The 24,269-nt window shown below is 44.7% G+C and overlaps 1 protein-coding gene across 8 annotated transcripts in view; it reads right to left on the minus strand.

Annotated features, from left to right (window-relative positions):
* The window catches only part of CNGB3 (cyclic nucleotide gated channel subunit beta 3), a 385,692-nt gene that overhangs the window by 93,119 nt on the left and 268,304 nt on the right, over positions 1-24,269 (minus strand). For all 8 annotated transcript variants that reach the window (XM_056522291.1, XM_056522294.1, XM_056522292.1 and 5 more), the window contains 2 exons: positions 4,474-4,615; positions 133-292 (listed from right to left, as the gene is read on the minus strand). In XM_056522291.1, the coding sequence (XP_056378266.1) occupies positions 133-292; positions 4,474-4,615 (302 nt within the window). The remainder of the gene's footprint in view (positions 1-132; positions 293-4,473; positions 4,616-24,269) is intronic.

Consider the following 24,269-nt stretch of genomic DNA (forward strand, 5'->3'; position numbering starts at 1 on the left):
GACACATGGTACACGTTTTGGAATTGGTCAGTGTGAAACTACAGGTCCAATTAAGGATAAATCCAAACATTAATCTGATATTATTGGCCATTAAAATTGTTTGTATAAATGTAGGGAATGGTATACTTGTACCTAGCATTCCTTGTGAATCCCACGTGTACTCAAACCACGTCCGGACACGATTTTGAACTTGTCTGGGGATTTTGTTTGTGTTCATATATGAAACGGCTTTATCCAAGCTGGCTCGGTAATAGCTTTGTCCTGCAGTTGCAGCTCCAATCACATCGCGCATCTATGACAGACATTGCTAGTTAACATTTTTACGATCCATTCTTTTTATACAGTATAATATTATATGCCTGGCTTTAGACTTAACTTGAGCGTGAGTGCTTTAAGTTAGCCTAGATTTTGGGACATTTTTCAGTAGGTTTTAAAGCAAGTTACAGCAAAGCAGAAGAGTAAAGTAGGCTAAATCAATGACATATTATCCTACAGTAGGTAGAGCCAGATAAACTGGGGCCAGCCAAACCAGGATTAGAGGTACCAAAGGGATTAATGGATTCATTTTTCTGTAAATGAAAGAAAGGGATCTATGGATTTTTTTCAATGCATATTGGAGATACCAAAAAGGCAGTCAGATGTAGGAAAATAATACAAACCAAGAGAAACGTAGACTACATGCCATATCTGTCTAAGAGAAGCTAGTAGTGCCAGTCTGTATAGTCCATATAGTATAATCATTAGGAATACAGAAGGCATCATTGTTCACATTTAGTCTTTGCTGGGGATTACAATACAGTAGTAAGGCTTGGCATAGTGTTTGGGCATAGGTTGCACTGGAACATCCATGTCATGTGTCTATAGCCCAGGATAGCAGCATGATCAACAGGGGCCCCAAGGGGTATTAACAAGACAGCATTTATGAAAGAATAGGTATGTTTGGGTAAATCAGAGCCATTAACATGGGAGCCAGAAAAGGTACTATTCTTCTATTGTAGAGGAATGGTAACACAGCTGCTCAACAATATGATGCTCATACAACTACGTAAAATACAGTATAAGGTTTCTTTAGAAGAAGACCACCAGGTTGGGTCATCTGTCATCTGTACAAGACCTTAAAGGGGTAGTCCGTTGCTCCAGAGTTCTGAACAATTTGTTAAGAAAGCTCGGAGACGGAGGCCATGATCGTGACATCACGGCTACGCCCCCTCGTGACGTCACACCATGCCCCCACCATTGATGTCTATGGGAGCGGGCATGTCGGCTGCCACCTCCCTTCCTATAGATATTAACCCCTTAAGGACTCAGGGTTTTTCGTTTTTTGCACTTTCGTTTTTTCCTGCTCCCCTTTTAAAAATCATAACGCTTTCAATTTTGCACCTAAAAATCCATATGATGGCTTATTTTTTGCACCACAAATTCTACTTTGCAGTGACATCCGTCATTTTACCCAAAAATCTCCGGCGAAACGGAAAAAAAATCATTGTGCGACGAAATTGAAGAAAAAATGACATTTTGTAACTTTTGGGGGCTTCCGTTTCTACGCAGTAAATTTTTCGGTACAAATTACACCTTATCTTTATTTTGTAGGTCCATACGATTAAAATGATACCCTACTTATATAGGTTTGATTTTGTCGTACTTCTGTAAAAAATCATAACTACATGCAGAAAAATGTATATGTTTAAAATTGTCATCTTCTGACCCCTATAACTTTTTAATTTTTCCGCATATGGGGCGGTGTGAGGGCTCATTTTTTGCACCGTGATCTGAAGTTTTTAGAGGTACCATTTATGTATTGATTGGACTTTTTGAACGCTTTTTATTCCTTTTTTCATGATATAAAAAGCGATCAAAAATATGTTATTTTGAATATTGACTTTGGAATATTTTGCGCGTACACCATTGACTGTGCGGTTAATTAACAATATATTTTTATAGTTTGGACATTTACGCACACAGCGATACCACATATGTTTATATTTATTTACATGGTTTATTTACATGGCGCGTCTAAAGGGTTAACAGCGCACGGCACGGCGATCGCTGCTGCGCGCTATTAGCCCCGGGTCCCGGCATCAGAGACATGCCGGGACCGACCCGATATGAAGTTATATAGCGGGAGCCGGCCAAAGACATAAATAAACATCCTTGGTCATTAAGGGGTAATGGAGGGGGTCTGGTGTGACATCATGAGGGGGCGTGGCCATGACATCACGGCCACTGCTGCAGGAACCCGGCGTTTGTATAGAACGCTAGGTGCTGTGGGAGATTGCGGGGGGGGGGGGGGGGGGGGGGGGCGCAGCGGGGCCCCCGTGATCAGACATCTTATCCCCTATCCTTTAGATATCTAGCAGTGGAGTATCCCTTTAAGTGACAAGAAAGGCATAAGCCAGACCTCTGGGTTAACTAAGGCCTAAGTTTTTTTTAAGTTCCTGACAGTTTTAAAGCTTATGCTCCATTTTATGTGATCCACCAGTGCAGCGTGAAGAACTGGTCATATGGAGGCATTTCAAGGTTGTTTGGTTAGTAACCTAAGGGCAGCGTTTTGTCTGTGAGGACTCCATGTAAGACATTACAGTCATCCAGGTGACAGGTTATAAAGGTGTAAAGGAGTCAGTGTTAACAAATGCTCTGGTAGAATAAGGTGTCTGATTCTTATAATGTTCTTCAGGTTGAATGAAGATGTTTGGAGGCAGGTTTCCATAAATACACCCAGATTCTATACATGGTCTGAGTTTTTGAAGACTTGCATTTCTCAAGGAAAAAGGTGATGTAAGTGAAATTTGCCATTTACCTCTAACCCTGAGAACTTTAGTTTTGTCCTGGTTAAATTTTAACCAGCTGAAATTCAGACATTTAAATAGTACAGTTAAGCAAGAATTTTTTGGAGATGGATCATTGACTCCAGGTTTAAAAGGACAGGTTAAATGGGATACTTCACCCCTAGAGATCTTATCCCCTATCCAAATGATAGGGGATGAGATGTCTGATCATGGGGGTTCCTCCACTGGGGACCCCCGCGATCTCCCTGCTGCACCTGGTGTTCGTTTAGAGCATCGGGTGCAGCTCCGGAGGCTCGTGACGTCATGGCCCCGCTCGGCCTGCTTGTGACGTCACAGCCAGGTCCCCTCAATGCAAGTCTATGGGAGGGGGCGTGATGGACATCACACCCCCTCCCATAGACTTTCATTGAAGGGGTGTGGACGTAACATCACGAGCGGGGCGTGACCTTGACATCACAAGACTCCGCCCCGCATCACCAGTCATCTGGCATGGAGCAAAGTTCACTCCGTGCACTGGATGTCTGGGATGCCGCAGCCCGAGATTGCGGGGGTCCCCAGTGGAGGGACCCCCGCAATCAGACATCTTATCCCCTATCCTTTGGATAGGGGATAAGATGTCTAGGGGCAGAGTACCCCTTTAAGATCACATCATCTACATAGTATTGACATGCTACATGGTGGCTTTGGATTATTTTGTTTAATGGTAGCACATAAACTGCACACAGCATTGGGGAAAGTACTAGGCCCATTACGTAATAAAAGAATGAACCAGCTAAATTACTCTACATTTATATTCCATTCTATATGATCAAAGCAGTTTGACCTCTCTGTGCTTCCTTACCTTCATATACTGTATTCTCTAAAAAAAAGTCTTCAAAGACATATTCCAGGTAAAACTAACCAGGTATTTGGGAACATTTTAGGCAGCAGTTATTTCTCCTCGATTCTTTATAAACCTGTCAGGTTCATTTACATGTCACATTACAGAGATTTCCTATCCATACTAGTGAGGGGGTGGGAGCTATGGGTCACTGGAGGCTTCTACCTAATAGGGGGCAATTATTCACTTACTGAGGATGTCTAACAAATAGTGGGGAATTACTTTCTTACCGGGGGCTACTGGGCAGTCTGGAATCATTATATAGGCATATAAATAAATAATTATGAGAAGTGCCCTTTTTTTCATTTTAGCCCCTGCCCTCCAAAATGTCTGTGCACGCCCCTGTAAATTGGGTTCACTGGGGGAGATTTATCAAAACCTGTGCAGAGGAAGTGTGGTGCAGTTGCCCATAGCAACCAATCAGATTGCTTCTTTCATTTTCCACAGGCCTCTTTAGAGGCCTGTGGAAAATGAAAGAAGCAATCTGATTGGTTGCTATGGGCAACTGCACCACTCTTCCTCTGCACAGGTTTTGATAAATCTCCCCCACTGACCATGCACTATTCCATGCAGTAAATATATGTAAACCCCAAAGTAAATCCCCCTCAGTCGAAGTTTTACTAAATCAGTTATTAGCTCCTGCGTTTTCTCGATAAAAAAAACATGAAAACCTGACCTGTTTGGGTTCCCTGAGGAAAAGATTGGGTGACACTGCTTCAAACAATTCCTCTTTTTGTATTTCCATAAGAACTGTATTCAGCTGTTTTGATATGTTGACCATGATGTTAGTTTTTAGCTATTTTTTACCTGTCCAATTAAACTTGAAAATACAAAAACCCCAGAAAAGTAATTCAACAGCTGGAAAAGGATTTCAAATAATGTTTGAGGTTCTGCGAGGCCGCCTATGGTGATCAAAGTCCGTACTGCAAAGTAGTAACATCTCAGGTACCTGCAATTAAACAACACAACGACATTCATTAAAAGTATTATATGTTCCATATGAAAGGATGTTAATAAAAGAATTACAAACAACATTATAAATAGTCTTTCAGACGTGTAGTTATACTCTCAGTGGTTTATGAACCTGAGGATATCAGAACTTCAGTTTTCCTCTCCTCACATATTGCGATGTATTACAATGGGTAGACACAGCTCCTGCTTATGGCCATGTTTGGTAACTAAGAACCAGACGCCAGAACAGACGTGTAGATATGCTACACCAATGGCTTCTATTTCCTAGTGCTCTTCTCCTCTCTCTGAACACCAGTATCAGGTTGCTAAGAAAGCGGTGTTTGGTGATGACAGGCACCCTTGATTCTAAGCTCCACTTATTCCTGACATTGGTCTTGTTTTTAAAGGGGTACTCTGCCCCTAGACATTTTATCCCCTATCCAAAGGATAAGGGATAAGATGACTGATCGCGGGGGACTGATCTCTATGTTGCACCCACCGTTCGTTTAGAGTGTCGGATGCAGCACAGGAGGCTCATGACGTCACGACCGCGCCCCCCCTCATGATGTCACAGCCACGCCCCCTCGATGCAAGCCTATGGGAGAGGGAATGACGGCCGTCACGCCCCCTCCCATAGACTTGCATTGAGGGGGCATGGCTGTGATGTAACGAATGGGGAGTGAGCCCCACCAGTCATCCGGCACGGAGCAAAGTCCGCTCCGTGCATCGGATTTCTAGGGTGCCGCAGTCACACCCGCCTCTTATCTCTGCCAACATCATCTGTCGGTGGAGAGATGAGAGGCCACCACACACCTCAAACAGTTGGCTGAACGGGTTTGGCTGACTTTAGTATAATGTGTACAAGCCTCTTAAGATTGAGCAGCTGTTCTATTGGATTGTTCATTTTGGTACTTGTGTTTGTCTCCTGAACCATGATCTCTTTCGTCCTGACTGGTTTTCTGTTTTCTCCTGATCTGTGGTGACCCTTTGCTCCATTACTACTACTTCACTACTATATATACCACCAGTCAGTGGCACTTCTGGAGATTTTGACTTGTGGTTCCTTCTGCAGCAAAGCCAATACATGCTTGTAGAGTAGGATAAGAGTGAAAACCAGGGTTTTCCTTAGATGAGTATTATGGACACCAAAGGATCTGCCTCTACAGAGATTGACTGGGGTGCCTTGAATGCAGAGCCAGGATGAAGAGTAGGTAAAATAGGTCTAGAATGACACCGGTATGGGGGTGGGGGGTAGGGTAAAATTATTCTTATTTTATTTTTGTGAAACTTGACAAAACACCATGAAAAAATTAGATATATACGGAAAACACACTGCAAGTATTAACAGTCTCACCCATTCACTTCCATAGACCACCAGGGATGTTCCCATTAACTCCTTTTCTACGTATAACCCTGTCTTCCATGTTCAATTGATGATATGATGTGGGATTGGGCACAGTTTGCATTATCTGCCTGGTGCACCAAAATACCTTATCAATGTATATGTTAACTGCATCCTGCTTTCTTTTTGTGCATACAGGTCACACAATTCATAAATCCTAAAAAGTTCTTCAAGAATCAGCAGTTTGTAATTGACCCCAAATCAGCTTCTGTTGGACCTTTGAAGGGGTACTCCGGTGGAATTTTTTTAAATCAACTGGTGCCAGAAAGTAAAGCAGATTTGTTAATTAAATATAATAGATATATCACTCACGCTGGTGGAAACTGTGGGCTAAAAAACCCTGCTGCGTTACTCCAGTACGTTTTCCTGTAAAGCGTACAAAAATGAATAATAAAATATAAATATAATAGGAGTACGCGGGAAAAATAGCTGTGTGAAATGATAATAGATAAAAAACAGAGGTGATGTCCTACCTTCTGATTAGTAGTGCTTCATCATACTGGAACAATGTGCATGAATTTCTGAAATATGAATGAGGATTATAAAATAAATAGAGGATAATGGTAGTGAAATGGTACAGTAAGTGAATGGTGTTGTATACACTGGTTAAGTACCTGGAAAATGGTATAAAGATAATATGTCGGCGAAGAAATGAATAGATCCTTCCGTAGTGGGCCCGTTAAGGGGTAGCTCCAGTGCTGCAAAATGTAATACAATGGTATCTACAAATCCTTAACATAGATAGGATATAGCATCCTGGTGTGCCACTTATCCACATCGCGTATCCCGACAAAGGAGATCTGAGTGTTTCCGAAATGCGTCGATATCTTTGTGGACTCTCTGTGCCCCCTTAGTGACGTCACTTTTAGCCGCTCACATCACCAAGCTATTTGCCACGAGGACGGAAGCCGGTTGAGACGCTACAGGCAGGAGCGTTCTTCCGCTACACCTGTTCTAAGACCACTACCCTGGTAAGTGACTGTTCTGACCATCTACAGATTCCAGGTATTCAAGCACACCAGGATGCTATATCCTATCTATGTTAAGGATTTGTAGATACCATTGTATTACATTTTGCAGCGTTGGGGCTACCCCTTAACAGGCCCACTACGGAAGGATCTATTCATTTCTTCGCCGCCATATTATCTTTATGCCATTTTCCAGGTACTTAACCAGTGTATATAACACCATTCACTTACTGTACCATTTCACTACCATTGTCCTCTATTTATTTTATAATCCTCATCCATATTTCCAAAATTCATGCACATTGTTCCAGTATGATGAAGCACTACTAATCAGAAGGTAGGACATCACCTCTGTTTTTTATCTATTGTCATATTACACAGCTATTTTTCCCAGCGCGTACTCCTATTATATTTAGATTTGTTTATTACTTCTATATAAAAATCTTAATCCTTCCAGTACTTATCAGCTGCTGTATGCTCCACAGGAAGTTGCTTTCTTTTTACATTTATTTTCAGTCTGACCACAGTGCTCTCTGCTGACACCTCTGTCCATGTCAGGAACTGTCCAGAGCAGGATAGGTTTGCTATGGGGATTTGCTCCTGCTCTGGATAGTTCCTGGACAGTTTCTAAAGAGGACAAAAAGGTTTTTTTTCATTGAAGAGCAGATGAGCGTAAACATGAGTAAAACATGGTGTCTGGATACTGATCAGAATTATCTGTGAGTTCATTAGAAGCTATAACAGAATTGTGGACTAGCGGGCAGGGTGCGGTGCTCCTGAGTGCAAAAGTCTAACAGGAAGTGCCTGTTGTACATGGAGCCTACGGAGCGAGAGAACTGCTGAAAAATGCACCAGACTGCTGAAAAATGCATCCACTGAGAACATGAATACTGTTAACACTTTGGGTTAAAATAACTCCATTTATATGGAGTCCTAAGTAAAACATACAGATTTCAACTATTGAGTCAGTTAATGTTATTGTTGAATTTTCCCTTTACATCATTTTTTTTGTATATTTGATGTTCTCATTTTAAGCCTTAGTAGCTTGTTCAGCTATGTGAAAATGATAATATTCCCCCTTTAGCATTCAGGACTATTGCTTTGTCTATAAACTGATCCCATCTAAGGATAGAGTCAGAAATAGGGAAATACCAAGAGAGAAAGCCATGCAAAATAACAGCAGCAAACGTTAAAAGTATGCAAAATGATTGACAAAGCATAACAATCCTATAATAATAGACACGAGCTCTTCAGCTATGTCTGTACAGAACACATGCATTTTATTCATAAAATGGAGCTAAAATAACAATGCTTTGGGTTATAGTATGCCAGGTTACTCTGCAACACATTGATACCCATTCCAGAGCCTCTGGCACTGAATTAAACAAATACTGTTATAGACTGGCATGCTAATGTGTAAACAGCTAGAGTAGGAAGGAAAAGACTGAGCATAAATACACTGCTCAAAAAAATTAAGGGAACACTAAGATAACACATCCTAGATCTGAATGAATGAACTAATCGTATGAAATACTTTCATCTTTACATAGTTGAATGTGCTGACAACAAAATCACACAAAAAATTATCAACAGAAATCAAGTTTATCAACATATGAAGGTCTGGATATGGAGTCACACTCAAAATCAAAGTGGAAAACCACACTACAGGCTGATCCAACTTTATGTAATGTCCTTAAAACAAGTCAAAATGAGGCTCAGTAGTGTGTGTGGCCTCCCCGTGCCCGTATGACCTCCCTACAATGCCTGGGCATGCTCCTGATGAGGTGGAGGATGGTCTCCTGAGGGATGTCCTCCCAGACCAGGACTAATGCATCCGCCAACTCCTGGACAGTCTGTGGTGCAATGTGGCGTTGGTGGATGGAACAAGACATGATGTCCCAGATGTGCTCAATCGGATTCAGGTCTGGGGAATGGGCGGGCCAGTCCATAGCATCAATGCCTTCCTCTTACAGGAACTGCTGACACACTCCAGCCACATGAGGTCTTGCATTGTCTTGCATTAGGAGGAAACCATGGCCAACTGCACCACCATATGGTCTCACAAGGGGTCTGAGGATCTCATCTTGGAACCTAATGGCAGTCAGGCTACCTCTGGCAAGCACATGGAGGGCTGTGCGGCTTCCCAAAAGAAATGCCACACCACACCATTAATGACCCACCGCCAAACCGGTCATGCTGGAGGATGTTGCAGGCAGCAAAAAACGTTCTCCACGGCGTCTCCAGATCTTCATATATGCTCAGTGTGAACCTGCTTTCATCTGTGAAGAGCACAGGGTGTCAGTGGCGAATTTGCCAACCTTGGTGTTCTCTGGAAAATGGCAAACGTCCTGCACGGTGTTGGGCTGTAAGCAAAACCCCCACCTGTGGACGTTGGACCCTCATAACACCTTCATGGAGTCTGTTTCTGACCATTTGAGTGGATACATGCACATTTGTGACCTGCTGGAGGTCATTTTGCAGGGCTCTGGCAGTATTCCTCCTGCTCTTCCTTGCACAAAGGTGTAGGTTGGGGTCCTGCTGCTGGGTTGTTGCCCTCCTATAGCCTCCTCCACGTCTCCTTGTTGTTTTTTGCGCAAACAATTTTACTTTGTACTGCTATTAATCATTTCACTACAAATCTACTGCGAAACCAGAAAAAAATTATTTGTGGGGGCAAAACTGAAAAAAAGGCCATTTTGTAATTTTTAGCAGCTTCCGTTTTTACGCAGTGCAGTTTTCGGTAAAAATTGCACCTTATACTGTATTTATTCTGTAGGTCCATACAATCGCAAGGATACCCAATTTCTATAGGTTTGATTTTATTTTACTACTAAAAAAAAATTATAACTACATGCACCAAAATTAATACGTTGAAAAATGTCCCCTTCTGACCCCTATAACTTTTTTATTTTTCCATATAAAAGGCTGTATGAGGGCTAATTTTTGGCATCCTGATCGATACCATTTTTGTTTTGATCGGACTTTTTGATCACTTTTTATTAATTTCTTTTTGGAATAAAAAGTGACCAAAAATGCGATATTTTGGACTTTGGGATTTTTTTTACGTGTACGCCATTGACAGTGCTTTTTAGTTCGGATATTTATGCACATGGCACATATGTTTATTTTTATTTACACAATTATTATTTTTTAAATGGGAAAAGGGGGGTGATTCAAACTTTTATTAGAGAAGGGTTTAAATCCCATTTATTAACACTTTATTTAAACTTTTTTTTTTTGCAATGTTATAGCCCCCATAGTGGTCGCGAACAGCACCACTGAGCTAACCGGCAATGTTTACTTATTAGACGCAGTGATCAAGTTTGATCACCACGTCTAAAGGGTTAATGCCGGACATCAGCCCTATCGGCGATGTCCGGCATTGCCTATGGCAACCGGGACCCACCGGGTATGATGCACGCTCACCTGCTGAGTGCGCGTCATACCTCGGGAGCCGCAGATGGATGTTAATGAACGTCCATTTGCGGCAAGGGGTTAAGGAAGTACATATCTCATCCTGGGAAAGCTTAGTGACATATGAAGAATCTAAGAAAAAAATCCATGACAAGACTTAGCTTGCTAAGAAATTTGGTAAGTCCTGGGATCGGGCCTGGATTTTTATGGGTTGAAAGGCAGATTTGGCAGTGGGTCCTTTCATCCTCTTCCTCGACCAGTACAGATTTTTAGGTTGGCCCCAAGTCAGTACAGGTGCTGAGGCCAAATAATACTAGGCTAAGGCTATGTTCACAAAGCAATGTCCGCATGGAAATCCTCAGTGCGGACATTGTCTCTGAATGCGGAGTGCCGGCATAACACCACTTGGGAATGCAACGTCTCATATACAGCAATGCATTCCAAAGAAAGAATATACATGTTTATTCTGTAGACACCAGAATTTTAATTTCTGTGCCAGATGCTTACAGCATGGAAATTCAGCTATGTGAACAGTGCAGCAGAATCCCACTGAAATCAATGGGACCCTGCTGCTGCGGAATCTCCATGCGGAATTCCAATGCGGAATTCCGCATGGAAATTCTGCCGTGTGAACATAGCCTTACAAAAGGTGTAACCAAGCCTGCACTGAGAGGCTGTGAGGAACCTCTGGTGAGAATTGAAGTCCTCAAAAAAATGGTTTATTGAAGGTTCATTATATAAATTAGAAAACATAATTGGTATTGCTCAAAATGTAACAACCCATGAAGTAAATCTAACATGTTATTTACCACGCAGAGTGAAATTCGTTAATAAAAACAATGGAATAGCATTTTTGGTCACCCCTCCCAGTAAAAGGAAAATAAGTTAATCAATGTCTTTTGGTATGTGTTATGTCCCAAAAATAATAATAATGCGATAATCTAATCCTGTGAAAATAAGCTCTGCTGACAAAGAAATATTTCCTCCCTAAAAATTTACATATATATAAAAGTGGTCAAATCCATTCAAAAATACTGGCATATTTTGAAAGATAGCTACCCAGACATACCCGAATTCCAAACTCCACCACTTATGTCATATCGCAGACCCCCTAGTCTCAGGAATTCTCTGGTCAAGGCTGACATCTCCACCAAAAAGGGTACACAACAAACCTTTCTCACAGTCAAAAACAAGGGCTCATATCCATGCCGCAATTGCATCAACTGTGCCTATATGATCAAAGGGCCCACATTCAAACATCCAGGCACAGGTAAGGAATACAAAATTAAATCATACCTCACCTGCACTATGGACCATGTCATCTATGTCCTTAGTTGCCCATGCAATCTTATTTATGTGGGCGAGACGACACTTGAATTTAAAAACCGCATCAACCAACACAGGTACTCGATCCGTAAAAAACGCCTCGACCTACCTGTGTCCAAACATTTTGCAGAAATGGGCCACTGAGAAAAAGACCTACACTTCATTCTTATAGATCACATCCCCCCACTTAAATATGGGGGCGACCGTACTAGCATCCTTAAAAAACGTGAATTAAAATGGATACATACCTTAAAATCATTACGCCCACATGGCCTAAATGCAGAATTCGTAGTAACACCGGGTATACTGCAAATCTCATAAGTATACCCTACCACATCTGGTATCAGGTAACATGTGATATGAACATTACCATGATTTTATGAACTACAGCTTAACTCTTGTTTTTATTCTTTATCTCTTACGCTTTATTTTTTATTTCTAGAAATTGGATATTCGCAAGGAACAGAGGAGGCGTCATACCACCACACTGCAACCCCCTGCACAAGTCTGCAGCATCCCCTCGCTCCATCATGACAAGAGTCTGCCACCGGAAAAACTACGGACACTAAACCTGCTTTCACAGCACTCCGAATCGGGCCCACCATGTATGGGTGAGTGGGGGACAGAATCAGTTTTCCTTCCACTCCGCGTCATTGACGGGAGTGGAGGGGGGCTGACTGGTGACACTCATTCCACATGTCCATGTGGGGAAGGCCGCCACTGCCCTCCACCCCAACCATGGGTACCCGCTGAAACCGCACTCAAGCATAGCCGTACGCCCACAGGTTGTCCCACAGTTAAAATGGCTGCCAGAGACTCTGTATAAGGATCTGCGCAGGCGCGGGCCTGCCAGAAAACCCGTTACCATGGCGCCGCTGATGCCGGCAGGTGATTGGCCCCGACCGAGAGCGAGTCATCTATGCGCATGCGCAGTGACTCCCCGGCCGGAACGCACGCCACCGGAGACTCACAGCGGCGTCTGACGCCACATCGTATGCTGCAGACATCGGGATACAGTATGTATGCTCCGCCCCTCACTACATTGCGATATACCTACTCTTAAACTCACATATCTATGTCACTATGAGTTAGCACTGATATACGTTCACGACACTGCTGAGATGTATGTAACAACAGTGTTTTTGCATCTATTATGTATGTACAGACTTGTATTTCACTGTAAATGGATTACACCCTTACTACTATGTAAATATTGTGGACACTACTATGATTGGCCGATACCGCTACTGAGTCACTATTGTTGATACCACTGTGATTGGTTGATACCACCATTGAGTCACTATTTAACTTCCTGTTTGTATCACATGCCTCATGCTTGAGAAAGGCTGTAATTGGACGGCCGAAACGTCGCAAGACTTTGGGTGAATAAACTTCACATTTGTTTTTCACTACAACGGTGTGCTGCTGGAGTTTCTTTATTTTGGATATCTATTTCAAGTCTCCGGACCAGAGCCTATACCAGCTGGCACCCAGCACCTGAGCAACTTTTAGTTGTGCTGCTTCTCCCATATCACCAGTATATATATATCTATATATATATAAAACTCAAGGTGTGTGTGTGTGTGTGTGTGTGTGTTTGTGTGTATGTTCCAGCATCACTTCCAAACGGCTAAAGATATTAACATGAAACTTGGCACACATGTTACTTATATGTCAACAACAAACATAGGATAGGTGATTTAACCCTTACTCACCCCCATTTGCCAGGGTCGGGGTTTATGTTGAAAGTCCCATACAAGTCAATGAGAAATATATGTTACAGCATAACTTCCAAACGGCTTGAGATATTTCGATAATACTTGGTCACATGTTACTTATATGTCCACTTAAAATATAGGATAGTTAATTTAACCCTTAACTACCCCCATTTGTGAGGGTCGGGGTTTTTGTTTAAAGTCCCATGCAAATCAATGGGAAATGTATGTTCCCACATAACTTCCGTACGGCTGGAGATATTTTAATAACTGGTACACATATTACAGGTCGGGATAGAAGGTCGACATAGGAGGTCGGGATAGGAGGACGGGATAGGAGGATGGGATAGGAGGTCGGGATAGGAGGTCGGGATAGGAGGACGGGATAGGAGGACTGGATAGGAGGTCGGGATAGGAGGACTGGATAGGAGGTCGGGATAGGAGGACGGGATAGGAGGTCGGGATAGGAGGTCGGGATAGGAGGACGGGAAAGGAGGACGGGAAAGGAGGACGGGAAAGGAGGACGGGAAAGGAGGACGGGATAGATGGACGGGATAGGAGGACGGGATAGGAGGACGGAATAGGAGGACGGGAAAGGAGGACGGGAAAGGAGGTCGAGATTGGAGGACAGGAAAGGAGGTCGAGATAGGAGGAAGGGAAAGGAGGACGAGAAAGGAGGTCGAGATATGAGGACGGGATAGGAGGACAGGATAGGAGGACGGGATAGGAGAACAGCATAGGAGGTCGGGATATAATGATGGGATAGGAGGTCGGTTGAGATATAATGACGGGATAGGAGGTCGGGATATGACAACAATATATGAGGACGGTATATGAAGTCAAAAGCTTCCTCCTTTGTTTATTTTCCTCCCCAACCAGGATTAGCAAGGAAAAACCGGGCAATGCCGGGTACTCAGCTAGTATATATATATATATATATATATATATATATAATCTTTAGTTCCAATCATCTATTGATTAACATTTGTTACCATTTTTTCTTGTTACTTCTAATATTAATATGTGTTTGTATGAATTTCCTTGAAACTGTTGGCCCGTCCTCCTATTCTGTCCTACTACAAGTCCTAGGGGTGTCTGAGTACTATGAAGTCATTGTTAGGATCCATGAAAGGCTACTATTATAGGTAAAGCATCTATCCAGTGTAGTTACAAGCATTCAGCTTTTATTGTCGAAGAAGGATGTGACCAACCATACAGGGAATTGTAGTGTTATATGATGGCCATGAAATACATGGGCAAACTGGTCATCTCTGGCATAGGACTCCACATAAGCTATAATAGGGTAAATAGAAAGATGCTGTTGTAGTGGGACAACACAAATATTTAATTTGTTCTTTGCTTTGTTGACAATCGGTTGTCAACAAACCTGTAAGATGATTGAAGGCGTACTCTACTGCCCCAGCATTCGGAATATTTTGTTCCAAACGGTGGGTGCAGGCTGCGGGGGTTGCGACATCACGACCACTCCCCTCATGACGTCACGCCTAAAACTTTTTTTTATATATCAACTGGCTCTAGAAAGTTAAACAGATTTGTAAATTACTTCTATTAAAGAATCCTAATCCTTTCAGTACTTATGAGCTTCTGAAGTTGAGTTGTTCTTTTCTGTCTAAGTGCCCTCTGATGACACGTGTCTCGGGAACCGCCCAGTTTAGAAGCAAATCTCCATAGCAAACCTCTTCTACTCTGTGCAGTTCCCGAGACAAGCAGAGATGTCAGCAGAGAACACTGTTGCCAGACAGAAAACAACAACTCAACTTCAGCAGCTGATAATTATTGAAAGGATTAAGATTTTTTTAATAGAAGTAATTTACAAATCTGTTTAACTTTCGGGAGCCAGTTGATATAACATTATTTTTTTTCCCCTGGAATACCCCTTTAAATGTCTCTTGCAGGAAAAAAATCCTTCCGCCTTTGGAAATTGTCAGAGCTCATAGGCCAATGTGCCAAGTGCTAATGAAAAAAATGTCATAGTAAAAAGCAACACAAATGCAAAATAAAAGTTCTGAAAGTATCTGTCCTTCAGGAAGTAGAAACACAGACATAGCCAGTGGTCATGAGTAAAAGGTCAAACTACTATAGAAATAAATGAACTCAATGGAGAACGTCCTTTAAAAAAAATTTGCTCTTCATAATGGTTATCTTGTAGCCCCTTAGCTGATAAAGATGAATGGCGTTAGCGGAGTCATTGTAAGCGAAAACGTATTAGTTCACTTTAAGATATTTTGAAATTCCGCTGGGATCGCCGTAGTGTATGTCACTTTGAGTCCCATGATACCTTGGATGCATATATAATACACTTCAACTTGGATCTATATATCATTTCTGTTGTCATGGTGTCATTTGTAGAGCAAATGAAATAACAAGCTGTCAGTCCGCCAAATGACAGATAGTTATACGGGTGGCTGCTGAATATGACCTTTTGTGATAACATATTAGCATTAACTGCGCCTTATGACAAACACATATCAAGCTACTAAAAATATCTCCAGAGCTTCTAAAAGGTTCTTGCTCAGTAATGGGGGGAGGGGGGGTTAAACCTGATTTATCATTTATCGCACACATTTTGTCCGGTGTATTTATCTGAAGATTGCCAACAAATATACAGTGATCCCTCAACTTACAATGGCCTCAACATACAATATTTTCAACATAAAATGGTCTTTTCTGGACCATTGTAACTTGAAACCAGACTCAACATACAATGCTACGGATAGTACAGATCTGCGAAACAAGTCAATGGCCGGAAGAACCGACCAATCGAATTAGGTATTTTACTGGTAAAACACCTGTATTACTGAAGTGCATGCACTGACTGGTGTCTGGTAGCGCCTCCTACAGTACAGGGAGGTTTTACATGTTCTGTACTACTCTTTACCTGTGCCAGGATTAGCTGCTCCTTTGGACACCAGGTGGGGCGGCTCCATTACTTTTTTAGGACACTGTGTGTACTGTACAGGACCCTGAAGAAGCTCCTGTCCTCTACATAGACAGTGATTTACAGCTCCCAGCAGATCTTTCTTACTTTTATATGTAAGGACTTGCTTTATCTATATTAGTTATCTACTTAGTTTTCTTTAATCCTCACTTTTACCTATTTTTGAATGACATTTTGGGGGCTTCAGAACCAATTACCAGGTTTCCATAGAGTTATTGTATGGTCTCAACATAAAATGGTTTCAAACAAAGAGAAAGTGTGCACGCACTCACCGCGAGGAACGTGTCGAGATGCTCCGGGGACTGGGTCATGGGTAACGGGATCCTAGGATGGACACATGATGATAGCGCTCAGAGGCAACGCCGGCAGTTTTGCACATGAGTGCGGGCCTCTTCCGGTCTCGGTTCTACGTCATCACGCCTGAGATTATATGTGTGCAGGATCTGAGAAGTTACCATAGTAACATGTAAACAAAACAGTACGGAAAGCCACACGGGACAAACCAAATAAATAAAGAATAGCAAAGACATATAGTGCAAGGGTGAGTCAAAGCTGTACTGTGCCTGTGTATAAAGCAAACATTTTATAGACTGGATTATAAAGAAAAGCAACTTAAATAAAAAAAAGGGGACATATCTATGTGGTCATTAAGACCAGCAAGGCCTTGGGCATTACATCTGAGAATCAAGCGAGCCTTACATTGTAAAAGTATGTTATGCCTGTCGCCTGCTTTGTCTGGTAAGACTATTCTTTGGAGGCCTCCAAATTTTAACACTTTGGCATCATTATCATGGCATAACCTTAAATGTTCAGCTAGTCTGGGGGCTCCTTGACCTTTTCTCAAGGAACACAGATGCTCTCTACAAGGAACACAGAGCTGTCTTTTCTTCTTACCAATATAGAAGCGTAAGCAGGGACAAATTGTTACGCCGAGCGCTCCGGGTCCCCGCTCCTCCCCGGAGCGCTCGCTTCTCTCTCGCTACCGCAGCGCTCCGGTCAGCTCCACTGACCCGGTGCGCTGCGATACCGTCTCCAGCCGGGATGCGATTCGCGATGCGGGTGGCGCCCGTTCGCGATGCGCATCCCGGCTCCCGTACCTGACTCGCTCTCCGTCTGTCCTGTCCCGGCGCGCGCGGCCCCGCTCCCTAGGGCGCGCGCGCGCCAGGTCTCTGCGATTTAAAGGGCCACTGCGCCGCTGATTGGCGCAGTGGTTCCAATTAGTGTGTTCACCTGTGCACTCCCTATTTATACCTCACTTCCCCTGCACTCCCTCGCCGGATCTTGTTGCCATTGTGCCAGTGAAAGCGTTTCCTTGTGTGTTCCTAGCCTGTGTTCCAGACCTCCTGCCGTTGCCCCTGACTACGATCCTTGCTGCCTGCCCCGACCTTCTGCTACGTCCGACCTTGCTTCTGTCTACTCCCTTGTACCGCGCCTATCTTCAGCAGCCAGAGAGGTTGAGCCGTTGCTAGTGGATACGACCTGGTCACTACCGCCGCAGCAAGACCATCCCGCTTTGCGGCGGGCTCTGGTGAAAACCAGTAGTGACTTAGAACCGGTCCACTAGCACGGTCCACGCCAATCCCTCTCTGGCACAGAGGATCCACCTCCTGCCAGCCGGCATCGTGACAGTAGATCCGGCCATGGATCCCGCTGAAGTTCCTCTGCCAGTTGTCGCCGACCTCACCACGGTGGTCGCCCAGCAGTCACAACAGATAGCGCAACAAGGCCACCAGCTGTCTCAACTGACCGTGATGCTACAGCAGCTACTACCTCAGCTTCAGCAACCATCTCCTCCGCCAGCTCCTGCACCTCCTCCGCAGCGAGTGGCCGCTTCAGGCCTACGACTATCCTTGCCGGATAAATTTGATGGGGACTCTAAATTTTGCCGTGGCTTCCTTTCTCAATGTTCCCTGCACTTGGAGATGATGTCGGACCAGTTTCCTACTGAAAGGTCTAAGGTGGCTTTTGTAGTCAGCCTTCTGTCTGGAAAAGCTCTGTCGTGGGCTACACCGCTCTGGGACCGCAATGACCCCGTCACTGCCTCTGTACACTCCTTCTTCTCGGAAATTCGAAGTGTCTTTGAGGAACCTGCCCGAGCCTCTTCTGCTGAGACTGCCCTGTTGAACCTGGTCCAGGGTAATTCTTCCGTTGGCGAGTACGCCGTACAATTCCGTACTCTTGCTTCAGAACTATCCTGGAATAATGAGGCCCTCTGCGCGACCTTTAAAAAAGGCCTATCCAGCAACATTAAAGATGTTCTGGCCGCACGAGAAATCCCTGCTAATCTACATGAACTCATTCATCTAGCCACTCGCATTGACATGCGTTTTTCCGAAAGGCGTCAGGAGCTCCGCCAGGATATGGACTTTGTTCGCACGAGGCGTTTTTTCTCCCCGGCTCCTCTCTCCTCTGGTCCCCTGCAATCCGTTCCTGTGCCTCCCGCCGTGGAGGCTATGCAGGTTGACCGGTCTCGCCTGACACCTCAAGAGAGGACACGACGCCGCATGGAGAATCTCTGCCTGTACTGTGCCGGTACCGAACACTTCCTGAAGGATTGTCCTATCCGTCCTCCCCGCCTGGAAAGACGTACGCTGACTCCGCACAAAGGTGAGACAGCCCTTGATGTCAACTCTGCTTCTCCGCGTCTCACTGTGCCTGTGCGGGTATCTGCCTCTACCTTCTCCTTCTCTACTATGGCCTTCTTGGATTCCGGATCTGCAGGAAATTTTATTTTGGCCTCTCTCATCAACAGGTTCAACATCCCGCTGACCAGTCTCGCCAGACCTCTCTACATCAATTGTGTTAACAATGAAAGATTGGACTGTACCATACGTTTCCGCACGGAGCCTCTCCTAATGTGCATCGGACCTCACCATGAGAAAATTGAGTTTTTGGTCCTCCCCAATTGCACTTCCGAAATTCTCCTTGGACTACCCTGGCTTCAACACCACTCCCCTACCCTGGATTGGTCCACTGGGGAGATCAAGAGTTGGGGCCCCTCTTGTTCCAAGGACTGCCTTAAACCGGTTCCCAGTACTCCTTGCCGTGACCCTGTGGTCCCTCCTGTAACCGGTCTCCCTAAGGCCTATATGGACTTTGCGGATGTTTTTTGCAAAAAACAAGCTGAGACTTTACCTCCTCACAGGCCTTATGACTGTCCCATTGACCTCCTCCCGGGCACTACTCCACCCCGGGGCAGAATTTATCCTCTCTCTGTCCCAGAGACTCTTGCTATGTCTGAGTATATTCAGGAAAATTTAAAGAAGGGCTTTATCCGCAAATCTTCCTCTCCTGCCGGAGCCGGATTTTTCTTTGTGTCCAAAAAAGATGGCTCTCTACGTCCTTGCATTGACTACCGCGGTCTTAATAAAATCACTGTAAAAAACCGCTACCCCCTACCTCTCATCTCTGAACTCTTTGATCGCCTCCAAGGTGCCCACATCTTTACCAAACTGGACCTAAGAGGTGCCTATAATCTCATCCGCATCAGAGAGGGGGATGAATGGAAAACGGCATTTAACACTAGAGATGGACACTTTGAGTATCTGGTCATGCCCTTTGGCCTGTGCAACGCCCCTGCCGTCTTCCAAGACTTTGTTAATGAAATTTTTCGTGATCTCCTATATTCCTGTGTTCTTGTATATCTGGACGATATCCTGATTTTTTCTGCCAACCTAGAAGAACACCGCCAGCATGTCCGCATGGTTCTTCAGAGACTTCGTGACAATCAACTTTATGCCAAAATGGAGAAATGTCTGTTTGAATGTCAATCTCTTCCTTTCCTAGGATACTTGGTCTCTGGCCAGGGACTACAAATGGATCCAGACAAACTCTCTGCCGTCTTAGATTGGCCACGCCCCTCCGGACTCCGTGCTATCCAACGTTTCTTGGGGTTCGCCAATTATTACAGACAATTCATTCCACATTTTTCCACCATTGTGGCTCCTATCGTGGCTTTAACCAAAAAGAATGCCAATCCTAAGTCATGGCCTCCTCAAGCGGAAGACGCCTTTAAACAGCTCAAGTCTGCCTTTTCTTCGGCTCCCGTGCTCTCCAGACCTGACCCATCTAAACCCTTCCTATTGGAGGTTGATGCCTCCTCTGTAGGAGCTGGAGCGGTCCTTCTACAGAAAAATTCTTCCGGGCATGCGGTTACTTGTGGTTTTTTTTCTAGGACCTTCTCTCCGGCTGAGAGGAACTACTCCATCGGGGACCGAGAGCTTCTAGCCATTAAGTTAGCACTTGAGGAATGGAGGCATCTGTTGGAGGGATCAAGATTTCCAGTTATTATTTACACCGATCACAAGAACCTCTCCTATCTCCAGTCTGCCCAACGGCTGAATCCTCGCCAGGCCAGGTGGTCTCTGTTCTTTGCCCGATTTAATTTTGAAATTCACTTTCGGCCTGCCGATAAGAACATTAGGGCCGATGCTCTCTCTCGTTCCTCGGATGCCTCGGAAGTAGAGCTCTCTCCGCAACACATCATTCCCCCTGACTGCCTGATCTCCACTTCTCCAGCCTCCATCAGGCAAACTCCTCCAGGGAAGACCTTCGTTTCTCCACGCCAACGCCTCGGAATCCTCAAATGGGGTCACTCCTCCCATCTCGCAGGTCATGCGGGTATCAAAAAATCCGTGCAACTCATCTCTCGTTTCTATTGGTGGCCGACTCTGGAGACGGATGTTGTGGATTTTGTACGAGCCTGCACTGTTTGTGCCCGGGATAAGACTCCTCGCCAGAAGCCCGCTGGTCTTCTTCATCCTCTGCCTGTCCCCGAACAGCCTTGGTCTCTGATTGGTATGGACTTTATTACAGACTTACCCCCATCCCGTGGCAACACTGTTGTTTGGGTGGTCGTTGATCGATTCTCCAAGATGGCACATTTCATCCCTCTTCCTGGTCTTCCTTCGGCGCCTCAGTTGGCAAAACAATTTTTTGTACACATTTTTCGTCTTCACGGGTTGCCCACGCAGATCGTCTCGGATAGAGGCGTCCAATTCGTGTCAAAATTCTGGAGGGCTCTCTGTAAACAACTCAAGATTAAATTAAACTTTTCCTCTGCATATCATCCTCAATCCAATGGGCAAGTAGAAAGAATTAACCAGGTCCTGGGTGATTATTTACGCCATTTTGTTTCCTCCCGCCAGGATGACTGGGCAGATCTTCTACCATGGGCCGAATTCTCGTATAACTTCAGAGTCTCTGAATCTTCCTCCAAATCCCCATTTTTTGTGGTGTACGGCCGTCACCCTCTTCCCCCCCTCCCTACTCCCTTGCCCTCTGGTTTGCCCGCTGTGGATGAAATATCTCGTGATCTTTCCACCATATGGAAAGAGACCCAAAATTCTCTTTTACAGGCTTCATCACGCATGAAGAAGTTTGCTGATAGAAAAAGAAGAGCTCCCCCCATTTTTTCTCCTGGAGACAAGGTATGGCTCTCCGCTAAATATGTCCGCTTCCGTGTCCCTAGCTACAAATTGGGACCACGCTATCTTGGTCCTTTCAAAATCCTGTGCCAGATTAATCCTGTCTCTTACAAACTTCTTCTTCCTCCTTCTCTTCGTATTCCTAATGCCTTTCACGTTTCTCTTCTTAAACCACTTATCATCAACCGTTTCTCTCCCAAACTTGTTTCTCCCACTCCTGTTTCCGGCTCCTCGGACATCTTCTCCGTAAAAGAGATACTGGCCTCCAAGAAGGTCAGAGGGAAAACCTTTTTTCTGGTCGATTGGGAGGGTTGTGGTCCTAAAGAGAGAGATCCTGGGAACCTGAGGACAATATCCTAGACAAAAGTCTGCTCCTCAGGTTCTCAGGCTCTAAGAAGAGGGGGAGACCCAAGGGGGGGGGGTACTGTTACGCCGAGCGCTCCGGGTCCCCGCTCCTCCCCGGAGCGCTCGCTTCTCTCTCGCTACCGCAGCGCTCCGGTCAGCTCCACTGACCCGGTGCGCTGCGATACCGTCTCCAGCCGGGATGCGATTCGCGATGCGGGTGGCGCCCGTTCGCGATGCGCATCCCGGCTCCCGTACCTGACTCGCTCTCCGTCTGTCCTGTCCCGGCGCGCGCGGCCCCGCTCCCTAGGGCGCGCGCGCGCCGGGTCTCTGCGATTTAAAGGGCCACTGCGCCGCTGATTGGCGCAGTGGTTCCAATTAGTGTGTTCACCTGTGCACTCCCTATTTATACCTCACTTCCCCTGCACTCCCTCGCCGGATCTTGTTGCCATTGTGCCAGTGAAAGCGTTTCCTTGTGTGTTCCTAGCCTGTGTTCCAGACCTCCTGCCGTTGCCCCTGACTACGATCCTTGCTGCCTGCCCCGACCTTCTGCTACGTCCGACCTTGCTTCTGTCTACTCCCTTGTACCGCGCCTATCTTCAGCAGCCAGAGAGGTTGAGCCGTTGCTAGTGGATACGACCTGGTCACTACCGCCGCAGCAAGACCATCCCGCTTTGCGGCGGGCTCTGGTGAAAACCAGTAGTGACTTAGAACCGGTCCACTAGCACGGTCCACGCCAATCCCTCTCTGGCACAGAGGATCCACCTCCTGCCAGCCGGCATCGTGACACAAATTAAATAGTATACGATGTACACTATGTGCTTTTACAGGTGATCAGTTGTGTGATGACTGGGATATTCCACCAAGTGTACAGGCTTTAGCGCACGTATTGAGGCGGCAAAAACTACAATTGCCACATTTAAAATTCCCTACCATACAAGGATCGTTAAGCCAATTAATAGATTTTTCTATTTTGGAACAGTGGACTTTACTAAGATGTTTTAGATGATCCGAGATGATTTTATTTTTTCTATACGCAACCAGTGGAGACTGTTTAGCTACCTCTCTCAAGTCTCCATCACTCTCCAGGATGTGCCAGTGTCTTCTGATGGTATTATTGATTACTGAATTCATTGGGGAATTTTTAAAAGAGAGGGTAGATCGCTTGTTGTAGTTGTTTTTCTTCTTGTTGCCATGTTAGCAGACTACTCCTTTCCATCTCTGTCACTTTCACTTGCGCTCTGTCCAGGATCTCAGGCTGGTATCCCCTATCCAAAAGTCTTTTCCTTAGTTCTTCAGCCTGTCTATCATACCTTGCTGCGTCACTATTGAGTCTCTTCAATCTAATGAACTGACTCAGAGTATACGTCATTTAGTGTGGATAGGGTGGGAACTAGAATAATGCAGTATGCTGTTCTTAGATATACTTTTCCTGTAACTCTCTGTTATCAATCCATCCGGTGTGGCGGTGATATAAATGTCGAGAAATTCCAAATGTGTAGCCACCTGAACAGAATCAACAACATGAATATGTGTTTTACTAGTGTCATTAGTGCAACACATTTGGAATTTCTCGACATTTATATCACCGCCACACCGGATGGATTGATAACAGAGAGTTACAGGAAAAGTATATCTAAGAACAGCATACTGCATTATTCTAGTTCCCACCCTATCCACACTAAACGAGGTATACCCCTGAATCAGTTCATTAGATTGAAGAGACTCGACAGTGACCCAGCAAGGTATGATAGACAGGCTGAAGAACTAAGGAAAAGACTTTTGGATAGGGGATACCCGCCTGAGATCTTGGACAGAGCGCAAGTGAAAGTGGCCAAGATGGAAAAGAGGAGGCTGCTAGCATATGGCAAAAAGAAGAAAAACAACCACAACAAGCAATCTACCCTCTCTTTTAAAAATTCCCCAATGAGTTCAGTAATGAATAATACCATCAGAAGACACTGGCACATCCTGGAGAGTGATGGAGACTTGAGAGAGGTAGCTAAACAGTCTCCACTGGTTGCGTATAGAAAAAATAAAACCATCTCGGATCATCTAAAACATCTTAATAAAGTCCACTGTACCAAAATGGAAAAATCT

This window comes from Hyla sarda, chromosome 5 (genome assembly GCF_029499605.1).
Source record: "Hyla sarda isolate aHylSar1 chromosome 5, aHylSar1.hap1, whole genome shotgun sequence".
In the NCBI taxonomy this organism is placed as follows: Eukaryota; Metazoa; Chordata; class Amphibia; order Anura; family Hylidae; genus Hyla; species Hyla sarda.